Raw genomic sequence first — 12,530 nt, 5'->3', positions numbered from 1 at the left:
CAAGAGCCATAATTAAAAATAATAATAACTTCATATGAATGGATACGGTCAGTTAGCCGTAGGTCATATAAGTGGAATTTGAAACCCAGAGTTTATCCAATATAACCGATAAACATTTTCCAATTAATATTGACATTTTCTATTATGACGAAACCGCACACTAGCGTCGTTCGAGCTTAATTATACCTCCCACACTACATACTACACACTATATATATATATATATGTAGTGTCCACCCTATAAATGTTTCGGCGAAAGTTAATCGAGTTTGTCATACGTCAAAATACTCATAGATGTCACCACTTTTCTGATGCATTTACGTTCTATTTTAGCAGGGCGGGTTTTTTCTGGCGCCCAAAAGCATCGGACACGTGAAAAAATTTATCTAACCACAATAGATATGATTCGTGATTTAAAATATGAGGTATTAATATCAAAAGAAGCGGTAAAATTTACTGTGTATTAATAAAATAACAAGATGCTGAGTTAGACAAAAGTTTTTCCAGCCTGGGGATAAATTATTAATGTAATTATATTATACATCGAGTAATATCCTGTTGCCTTTAGGGGAAACTCACTAACTCTTGTTGCATATATATAACAACTACCTCGCCTACATACTTTGTAATACTACTTTACTGTCATTATTTAATCAGAAGACCGCGAAAACCACAACATTCTCTAGACCTAGACGATTCTTCCAGGTCTTTGTATCTACACCCATGTGATATATCTGTTTGAGCCACTTGACCTGTGGTAATTAATAGTTGTTTTGTTCGATATTGTCAACGACTATCAATTTATTTGTGCTGATTAATTATTAAAGTTTATATACGGAGATAAATTTACGGTAACGATTACAATATTCTGTGAAAATAGTTTCTGTATCGAATGATAATAAGTCATTTTTCGAATTTTGATTATAGAATTGGCGCCCGTACTAATTCTGGTAACCATTTCTATGTATATGAGTTTCATTCTGCATTTAGTTTCTTAAGATTGTGGTAATAAATGTCATGTTATTGTGGTAATTGTTACCATAATATTATGATAATAATTACCGTAACATTTAAAAAATTTTAATGTTATATTGAGAATTATTACCATAATGTTATGGTTATTATTACTATACTACTAGGGAAATCGTTACAATAATATTATAGTAATAATTACCATGACATTTCGAAATTATTCATGTTATAGGAATTATTACCATACTGTTGTTGTAATTGTTACTATACTTATAAAATAATTATTACCATATAATATAGTAATGATTACAATGACATTTATAAATTTTTCATATTATGGGAATTATAATCATACTATTATGATAACATTTACTATGATAGTATGGTGACAGTTATTATGCTAGCATGATAATAGTTACTGTGATAATACGGTAATAGTTACCATTTTATTACTGTAATTGTAACTATACTATTATAGTAATTATTACCATATATTATGGTAATAGTTACCATAATTTTATTGTGATGGTTACTATGGTAGTATAGTAATGATTAGCATACTATTGTGGTAATCATTACCATAATATTATTTTAATAATTACCATAAATAAAAAAATTCTTCATATTATTGTAATAGTTACCATACTTTTATTGTAATTGTTATTATACTAATATAATAATTATTACCATATATTATAGTAATAATTACCATAATTTTATTGTAATGGTTACTATGGTAGTATAGTAATGGTTAGCATACTATTGTGGTAATTATTACCATAATATTATTGTAATAATTGCCATAAATTTAGAAATTCGTCATATCATGGTAATAATTACCATACTATTATGATTATAGTTACTATGATAGCACGGTAATGGTGACTATGATAGTATGATAACGGTTACTATAATAGTATGGTGACAGTTATTATGCTAGCATGGTAATAGTTACTGTGATCGTGCGGTAATGGTTACCATTCTATTACTGTGATTGTAACTATACTATCATAGTAATTATTACCATATTTTATGGTAATAGTTACCATAATTTTATTCTAATGGTTACTATGGTAGTATAGTAACGGTTAGCATACTATTGTGGTAATCATTACCATAATATTATTGTAATACTTACCATAAATTTAGAAATTCTTCATATCATGGTAATAGTTACTACACTATTATGGTTATGGTTACTATGATAGTATGGTAACGTTTGCTATGATAGCATAGTAATAGTTACTATGAAAGTATGGTTATGGTTACTATACTATTATGATAATAATTACCACAATGTTATTGTAATGATTACTATTAAAGTATGGTAATCATTACTATACTATTGTGGTAATCATTACTATAATATTCTGGTAATAATTACCATAACATTTAGAAATTCTTCATACCATGGTAATAATTACCATACTATTATGATTATAGTTACTATCATAGCACGGTCATGGTGACTATGATAGTATGGTAACAGTTACTATGATAGCATAGTAATAGTTACTATGAAAGTATGGTTATGGCTACTATACTATTATGATCATAATTACCACAATGTTATTGTAATGATTACTATTATAGTACGGTAATTATTACTATACTATTGTGGTAATCATTACCAAAAAATTCTGGTAATAATTACCATAACATTTAGAAATTCTTCATATCATGGTAATAATTACCATACTATTATGATTATAGTTACTATCATAGCACGGTCATGGTGACTATGATAGTATGGTAACGGTTACTATGATAGCATAGTAATAGTTACTATGAAAGTATGGTTATGGCTACTATACTATTATGATCATAATTACCACAATGTTATTGTAATGATTACTATTATAGTACGGTAATTATTACTATACTATTGTGGTAATCATTACCAAAAAATTCTGGTAATAATTACCATAACATTTAGAAATTCTTCATATTAAAGTAATGGTTATTATACTCTATGGTAATTATTACCATACTATTATAGTAATTATTACTACACTCTCTTGGTAATTATTACCGTATCATTATAGAGATAGTTACCATAAAAAATTATAATCAACAAAACTCCTCATTTAGATTTTTGTCTGGCCCAACTTAAAATAAAAATTTTCATTTTTATTTCAAATTCAAATTTCAAAATTTCTTTGTTTCAGACGACGACAGAAGAAACTCAAATTTACGAACTAACGGGACCAAATCGTCAAGTGGCCTGGGCTAGTATTGAAATAAAACCTCACCTCCACTGCCACTGCGTTCGTCATTAGAGATTTTCGATAAAATAATGCCAGTTAACGAGACACTTGTGTGAGTAAATATAAAATAAACTAAAAAACGTGTGTGCTATCGATTGTGTTACTAATAATTTACGAGTTAGGGTCCTCGCAGATCAAATTATCGCGGATAAAAATAATAATCAGATCACTAACCAAGAAAACAAACGAACAATTGAACAAATAATTAGATAAAATAAAGTGAATGAGTGAGTGTACATTAGATAGCTAATGACTTAAATTAGAGTTAACCAGGTCGTAAATAAATAAATAATAAATAATAATAATTTTAAAAATGTGTCCAAGATCGAGGAGAAATGAGTACGAGGCGCGGACCATGTAATGTAATTAAATAATTTAATTAGTGATATAATTGATTACTGATAAATGTTTTAATAGATAAAAGGGAGGCGTGATTGCATCTACATTAAATATTTACCCTTTTACTATATTACTAATAATATGTATATAATATATATATGACCAAATTTCTCTTTACATCGACACGTGATTGATTATCCAATCACTCATACATATGTCTTATCAAAGAGAGTATTTCCGGTCGAATAAACCTATCCACGCTGCCTTTTTGCCATTAACACATATATATTTATATATATATGAATTTATTTATATTATTTTTTATTTTTCTATTGTTTATAATTATCGTTAATTACTTTTATTTATTAAGCCAATGGATTACTTGCAGTTACTGCACTTTTTCTATACCGGTCAGTAAAAGTCTTGGGTTCGAATCCTGTCGGGGTCATTTTTGTTATTTTCTTCTACTAAAACAATATTTTATAGAAACTTGACCATTGATAAAATTTAAATTGTAGTGAAATGGCGGGAAATTCAAAATTTAAATTAAATAATTCTTTGATGACAATGAAATTTTTTTAATTGGAAATGGACAGCCCAATTTGCCCCACTTGCAAATTTTTACTCTGGTTAATTAAGAAAAATTTTTTTTGAGACCCATCTTTCACTACAAAGTGATTTTTGTTATTTCCTTTGTTCTCGTCAGCTTGGATTCTTAGGCCGTAGGTTCGAATCTCGGCATTTTTTTTTTTTTTTTTTTTTTTTCACTTTTACTAAATTAATATTTTATAGAAATTTCACCATTGAAAAAATTCAACGTGAGGTAAAATGGCTGCAGGAAATTCAAAATTTAAATTAATTAATTTTTTAACGGCAATTATTTTTTTTCATGGGAAATTTGTGGCCCAATTTCCCCACTTGCATTTACTCTGCAAAATTTAAAAAACAAAAATTTCCCGACCCATTTTTCACTAGAAACTCATTTTGTTGATTTCCTTTGTTCTCAGCGTCTTAGGTCGTGGGTTCGAATCCCAGTGAAATTTTTTTTTTTTTTTTTTTATGTAAAAGTGCAGTAACTCAGAAAAATAATTAAAAAAAATAATATTTAGCCAGTATGAAAAAAAAATTATTAGCTGCTTCAGTGATAGTTTATATCTATTATTAAATTTACAAAATCAACCCCGCGTTTGGACAATCATCACGTCCTTTATCACCAAAAAAAAAAAAAAAACAATTCCCATTAATTAAAAAATAATAATAATAAAAAATAAATCCCTCCATTACTATCTCGATCAGTGGAAATATATAAAGATGACACGCTTAATATAACAAAAGGAAGCTTATGAATTATGTCAGATAGAAAAAAAAAAAAAAAACGTTAAACGAAAATTAAAATTACGGATTATAGAAAAAGTTTTCCACTCGGTAAATGTCAATAAGAGACGAATCTAGTGAATTTAATTTGCTCCGCTTTTACCAAATGCTCTTTTTAATTTTTTTTTTTTTTTTTTTTTTTTTTCAATCATACATTTATCGCTCATCTTTTTTCTCGCTTTCTGTCAGCCCAATACTCAACAATAGTCAGCAGTAATTAAAAATAAAAAATGACTAAATATTGTAACACAAATCGACTCCGACTGTTTTCGATTTATCGCAAATAATTAACGCGTAGACATAAAATAAAAAAAAAAAGATAAAAAAAATAATAAAAGACAATAATTCGGGGACAATTGATTTAAATATAAAAAAAAAACCGTAGCTTTGTCTATCTGAGTTTGGTTCCAAACGCGGTAGGTTCGAATCCTATTCGCTGAGTTTCAAATATATTTTTTTTTTTTTTTTTTTTTTTTTTTTTTTATTTAAATATAATAAATAAATTAGGTTAGGGATAGACACTATGAGTTATTCGAAACACATTGAAAGCTTCTTCCCGAACCCCATAACGCTGCTGGGACCAATCATCAATCATACCCTCGGTCAAAAAAAAAAAATAAATAAATAATAATAATAAAATAACCACAAGGCCTGAGACGTATTTTGTTCGCAAAATCGAATGTCAACTCGTATATTTTACACTTTACTATTTCGTGTGATGGCTGGATACCAATTTCTTTTTTTTTTTTTTTTTTTTTTTTTTATTCTCGATTCCATTTGTCGATTAACGGAATGTTATATATATATATATATATAACTAGACTTTTAAGTGAACGAAATGCTTCGAGCTAGGTTTATCAAATACAATACTGATACATATAAATATACATATATATGTATATATAAATATATATACTGAAATATTGATATTCAATAATCGATTTCTTAAAATTATTAATAAATGGAATATTAATTACAATAGTGAAGAATTTATATTAAATATGACGATAAAATGTCGGGTAGAGTGAATTTACAAGAAGCGGGAAATTTAAAAAAAATTCAAATTTACACTAATGATTAAAATTTGCTGGAATAAAAAAAAAAATTTGTTCTTTGCTGCGGTAAAAAAATGATTATCGGAAATGGACGAGGATAAAAGTTCAGTAAGCGAAGAAAAATATTATTTTAAAAAAGCGTTTGATTAAAAATATCAATACGAAAGTATATAAACAGAAAAATATATATACACATGTATAAAAATAACCCTCAATACAATAATATCCAATAGATGATTTATTCTTCTTTATATCGACATATCACTCGGGCAACTTTTTCTCCCCTGCCCATATATACCCGTGTCAGAGTTTTTCCCTTAGATTCTATCCCTGTTTTTATTCCCACCCTTACACTCACTCACCCCCTGGGTCTTTTCGCTCTTACCCCGAGTTCTTTATGCTTTTTTTCTACCCGCTTTCTTTCACCCGTTGGATTTTATACGTAAAGAAAACTTTCCAAACTCACACATATACAGACGCACACACACGCACACATATATTTATAGATATATATTTGGGGTGTACAAATTGTGTGTATCGAATCGATGAGAAATATTCAATTTGAAATTCGAATTACTCGTTAATTTTCGAATTCTTAGGAAATTATTGTAATTTTTTTTTTGTTCATCAGAAGTTAAAGGAAAATTTGATAGTCGAAATTTTAAGTTCAATTCTAATATTCGGATTTTTTAGTGAAATAATGAGAGAATTTACGAATAATTAGAATGATTTAGAATTTTTCGATTCGATTTAATTCGAGTACTTCCTAGTGGATCCAAATTACGGTAATTGGAAGAATTACGGTAAAATACCGGAAATTACGATATTTTATGGGTAAATACCGCAATTTGAGTAAAAACTGCGGTATTTCACGATAAATGTACGGTATTTTACCGGAAATTTTCAGTAAGAGGCGGTAATTTACCATAAAATTGCGGCAATTCTGTAGTATGTTACCTTAAAGTGAAGCATTGTACTGTAAAATCTGTAAAAATGGGGAAAACGTACGTAGCTTACGGTAAGTTACCGTAATTTGCGGTAAGTTACTGTAAGCCACTGTAATTGACGGTTATCCGAAGAATTGCGGTATTTTTACGGTAAATTTACGGTTCTTTACCGTAAATTTTCAGCGAGAGACCGGTAATTTACCATAAAATTGCGGAAATCCTGTAGTATGTTACCTTAAAGTGAAGCATTGTACTGTAAAATCTGTAAAAATGGGGAAAACGTACGTAGCTTACGGTAAGTTACTGTAAGTCACTGTAATTTACGGTTATCCGAAGAATTGCGGTATTTTTACGGTAAATTTACGGTTCTTTACCGTAAATTTTCAGTGAGAGACCGGTAATTTACCATAAAATTGCGGCAAGCCTGCGGTATTTGACTGTAAAGTGAACTGCTGCGCTGTAAAAACTGTAAAAATAACAAAACATGCGGTGCTTACGGTACAAAAGCCACAAATTACGATACGTTGCCGTATTTTACCATAAACGCCATAAATTACCGTGTGTAACTAAAAATTGCCGTAGGTTACCGTAAATTGTGGCAAATTTGCCTAGAAATAATGGAATTTTACGGTAAATGTACGATTTATTTACCGTAAATTTTCAGTGAGAAAACGGTAATTTACCATAAAATTGCGGCAAGCCTGCGGTATTTTACTGTAAAGTGAACTGCTGCGCTGTAAAAACTGTAAAAATAACGAAACATGCGGTGCTTACTGTAAAAATACCGCAAATTACGGTAAGTTACCGTATATACCATAAATTACCTCATGCTACTGAAAAAGTGCCGGAAGTTACCGTAAATTGCGGCAAATTTGCCGTAGAAATACCGTATTTTACGGTAAATTACGACAAAATGCGGTAAATTCTCGTAATTTATGGAAATTCGGATCCGTCAGGGGTACTATCTGCACACCCCTTATATATTTATAAATATATGAACATGAAATTGTTGTGTTAATTGCAAATTTTAAACATAATGACAATGAGCCTCGACATAAATGAAATGTATAAGTGAAATGTGAAGTAAAAGACCCAAATCCCGATCAGTACCATTAGTCGCTCACTTTAACTGATTAATGGGTTTTCATAATTTTTATATAAAAAAATTTCAAGTAAAAAAATGATCATTGATAAATAATTATTCGTGAATCTAAATATATTATAATATGACGTATCAAAGTATTTTATAATTTATTAAAAATTTAAATTAAGCGGCTGTTTTCAAAATCGCGCAGAGCCGGCCATTTTTTACTTTAACGTTCGTTCGTTACATCAAATTTAGGTTACGTTAAACTTTTTAATAACTGTTATAATTATATGTAATTCAATATATATTTTAAATTTGTGAAAATAAAATAAAGTTATATATTTTATAAATTATTATCCAAATCAATGAACTCATGACAGTTCAATTTGATATTGTCTTTGAGCGAGTATGGGGCCATGTGTTGATCGAGAGATGGCGCATGACAACTTTTAGTGAGCGACTATGGGTGCACTCACGAGCTTATTTTAAAAATTAATAATAATTACTTATCAACATTATTCTTTAAATTATAATTATATTCTAATATTCAAAACTACAAAAAATAACCTAAAAAAAAAATGATTTTTCATTTCCTTAGCAATTTATATTGTGTGGTTTAACCTCACTCTGATTAAAAGTGAGCGGGTAATGTGTCTTTTACCTCATATAAGTCTTATATATTAAAAAAAAAACACGAAATAACAATAATTTTAAAAAAATAATTCGGGTATGATCGAGTAATCGCGTGCTCAGAAGCTTACTCTGGTATCGATTTTAATAAAGTCCTGTAGCGACGGTAGAACAAAGACCTGAATCGAGTGAATTATTAACAAAAAAATTTTTAAATTTTTCAAAAAATCTAATGAGATATTAAAATTTTAAATTCAAATAGACATATCGGGAATTCAAAATGGAATTTTGGAAATTATTTCAGTCGATAGTGAGGTGGGAATTTTGGGTCCAAAGTCAGGTTTTAAATTTTTATTTTTCCCGCCAGTTTCCACTCGCGCCATTTTTTCAAATTTTGAACTCCGTTTCTTTTAAAAAAAATTTCTTTGCAATCCCATAGGCAGTAAAAATTCAAAAATCAAAACCCGCCCTAGAGAATGTTATATATTTTTAAATATCAATATATATCATAAGTAATTGCTATCACTCATAAATTTGTTAAAATTTTTTTTTCAATGGGGATGAAAAATAAATAAAAGGCCATGCAACAAAAATATATACAAATGTATATCACGTGATAAAATGTACAGCACAATAAATATTTATATTTAAAGACAAATTGATAAATTTTTAAATTCAAATTTTTTTTCTCGTGTCCACTAGAAATTTTTTTTTTTCTTAAAATATTCGGTGGCTAAAAAACGATTTGCGATAACGAAAGAGCTCTTTCGATTGTTCGCTCGCGAGGGTGGCGCCGCAATCAATTCTTTTTTTTTTATTCTTATTCTTTTCAGTTAACGAACAAATGAGAAACGACAGAACACAAGAGCTGAGGCATAGGTTGAAGAGTATAAAAAATATATGAAAAAACTCGAGACAAAACGAGAAGAAAATGTGAATAAGAGAAAAAAAAAATTTTTTATAAGGGTGAAAAAAGGGGAATTGTCGTTTTACTAGGGAACAATGAGGGAAACGTGACTCTCGAGCGGTTTTTTTTTCGCCAGTATTATATATCGGACTAACTCGTTAAATATATGATGCTAACAATATGAAAATTAGTATTAATGTTAACATTAATTGTTATTTTTAATTTTTAATTAATTTATTGTATGAATAGAGGATATGGGTATAAAATATATTCAAAAACTTTTGTTTGTTCTGCCCAGGGAGTCAGCAGAAAGATATGAAAGTTTTTCATGTTAATGTATGTAATAAAATATATATTATATATGAGCTGAGGGGAATATTGATTAGATCTAATCATAAATTACTTTTATTATGATTAAAAATATTTTACTTTCACTTATTGAAATTAAATTTTTAATTTCATGATTTTTATTTTTTTAGATCTAATTAATTGGATCTGATAGTATTGGATCTGAAATTTTGGGGACTGTAAATATTTCGAGATTAATTACTTTTATTATAAAGAAAAATTTTATTTTAGTTTCACTCGTGGGAATTAAATTTTTAGATCTGATGATTTTTTTTTAGATCTGATTAAAGTGGAGGGTTAGATCTAATTGCATATAAAAAGTAAAAAAATTCGAGTAGATTTATTGAAATTGTGAAATAAAAAAAAAATTTACTCTGATTAATTGGATCTGATAGTATTGGATCTGAAATTTTAAGGACTGTAAATATTTCGAGATAAATTACATTTATTATAAAGAAAAATTTTATTTTAGTTTCACTTATGGAAATTAAACTTTTAGATCTGATGATTCTAATTTTCTTCAAGATCTGATTAAAATGGAAGGTTAGATCTAATTGGATATAAAAAATTTAATAAATCGAGTAAATTTATTGAAATTGTGAAATGAGAAAGAAAAATTTGACTCAAATTAATTGGATCTGATAGTATTGGATCTGAAATTGTAAGGATTGTATATATTTCACGATGAATTATTTTTCTTATGATTAAAAATGCCATTTTAGTTCCAATTATAGATTAAATTGTTGGATCTGATGATTTAAAATTTTCTAGATCTAATAACAGTACTGAGTTGGGTCGAATTGGATGTGAAAAAAATCGAGTAGATCCATTAAAAGGGTAAAGTTTGGAAAAAGAAAATTTTTACTCTCATTAATTGAATCTGATAATATTGGATCTGAAACTATGAAGATTGTACATATTCGTGTCCGATTAGATCTAAAAATATTAATTACATTTAAGCTTCATATTTTATATTAATTAGATCTAAATGTGTCAGTGGTCTAAATTAGAAATTAATAAGTGTTAACTATTAAATCTTTTATGAAAAATTAGAATTAAAATATTTCAGATCTAATTATACAGATCCAATAAAAAACTAATGGATCTAAATAGTTAAACTTTTCATGTCTAATAACTCAGATCTGAAGTGTGAAATAATTTTCTTACAATTAAAAATCAGTCGTTAATTTATCAGATCTAATTTATTGGATCTAACTCAAACTATTGGATCTGAACTATCAAATTTAGAAAAATGAAAATTATTAAAAACTTTTTGTTAATAAAATGTAACCATTTAATAAAAAAAATCAGATCCAATTAATTGGAAAAATTTCTAATAATCAGATCTAGAAATTTTTTTTTTTTTTCATGTCATTCACAAAAAATACGTAATATTTAACTCGGTTCTGTTCATTAAAAAGTAATCAGATCTAACTAATTTATTCTGGCGCATCACAAAAACGTAATTAAATTAAATCGTTAATTATATTTAATGAATGCATGAAATGATTGTCAAATAATAATGGAAATGAATGCATATCCAGACACGGGCACACACAATGCACGTAAGCACTGATATTAAATAATTAAAAAATATAAAAGTATATGTTTATAAACAAACAGATTAAAAAATCGAGTACTGTGTAAATTCTATGCGCGAAAAAAGGAAGCAATGAAGAAATTAATGACGAGAGGGATTTAAAAAAAAATCATGTGTGTCACGAACATACTTTGTGATTCATGTACGAGAATATGTTTTCAGAAATGGAAAAAAAAATATATATAAAAAAAAAAAAACTTTAAAACTCACGCACACGGTTTAGGTCACGCGAAAGATTTACTCGTATGGATTAAAAATAATAATAAATTTAAAACTAAATATTTTTTTTTTTTTTTTTATTATAAATATGACACGCAAGTTAACATCACGACACAAAACATAATCACATAATCACAATAAAAAAAAAATTTTGTATCCTTTTAATAATTAAAGTATATATTTAAATCAACACCAAATCCAGTTATATATAATTATTATTTTTTAATTAAAAAAAATTTTTTTTTTTACTATAAATCTAATTATCTTTAATCAATTATGAATTTCTGCTCGATCGTTTTCAGAGACAAGAGGGCAAATTCAAAAATTAAAAAAAAATTTTTTACTGCTGCCTAATTTTTTTTTTTATTTCAGTACCAGAATTTAAAAAAAAAAGTATTAATTTTTCTGTCTATTAATTTTTGATAATTTATTGTCAATTAATTTTTGACAATATTTCGAAAATTAATTTTTTAAAATTTTTGTCGATAAATTTTTTCAAATTTTTTTTCCATCAATTTTTGAAAATTTTTAGTCAATTAATTTTTGAAAAAATTTTTTTTTTGCCCTCTTTTTTAAGAATGTGAAAGTTATTAATATTATTGTCAATATTTAGTATGTAAAATATTTTATAAGATTGCGTTAAAAAAAAAAAAAAAAAAAAAAAAAAAAAAAAAAAAATTATTTTCTTTATACTAAAAAAATAAAATAATTGCATCGTTGAATTAAATTATGGCAATTATCTAACAAAGTTTTACTATCGAAAAAAAAAGTACTACGTAATTTTT

The 12,530-nt window shown here is 27.1% G+C and overlaps 1 protein-coding gene across 2 annotated transcripts in view; it reads left to right on the top strand.

Annotated features, from left to right (window-relative positions):
* LOC130665160 (potassium voltage-gated channel protein Shaw) overlaps nt 1-11,849 on the top strand; it is a 37,272-nt gene extending 25,423 nt beyond the window's left edge. Inside the window, exons 5-6 of one of the 2 annotated variants that reach the window (XR_008989517.1) lie at nt 3,141-3,291; nt 9,505-11,849. Coding sequence is in view for 1 of the 2 variants with exons in the window: in XM_057465450.1 (XP_057321433.1) it covers nt 3,141-3,205 (65 nt within the window). In the remaining variant the exon portion in view is untranslated. Of the gene's footprint in view, nt 1-3,140; nt 4,034-9,504 lie in introns of those variants that run through there. The other variant, XM_057465450.1, reaches the window with a different exon arrangement.
* The last annotated feature ends 681 nt before the right edge of the window (nt 11,850-12,530 follow it).

The sequence above is a fragment of the Microplitis mediator genome, chromosome 3 (genome assembly GCF_029852145.1).
Source record: "Microplitis mediator isolate UGA2020A chromosome 3, iyMicMedi2.1, whole genome shotgun sequence".
NCBI classification, from domain to species: domain Eukaryota; kingdom Metazoa; phylum Arthropoda; class Insecta; order Hymenoptera; family Braconidae; genus Microplitis; species Microplitis mediator.
This window is presented reverse-complemented; position numbering and strand designations above follow the sequence as displayed.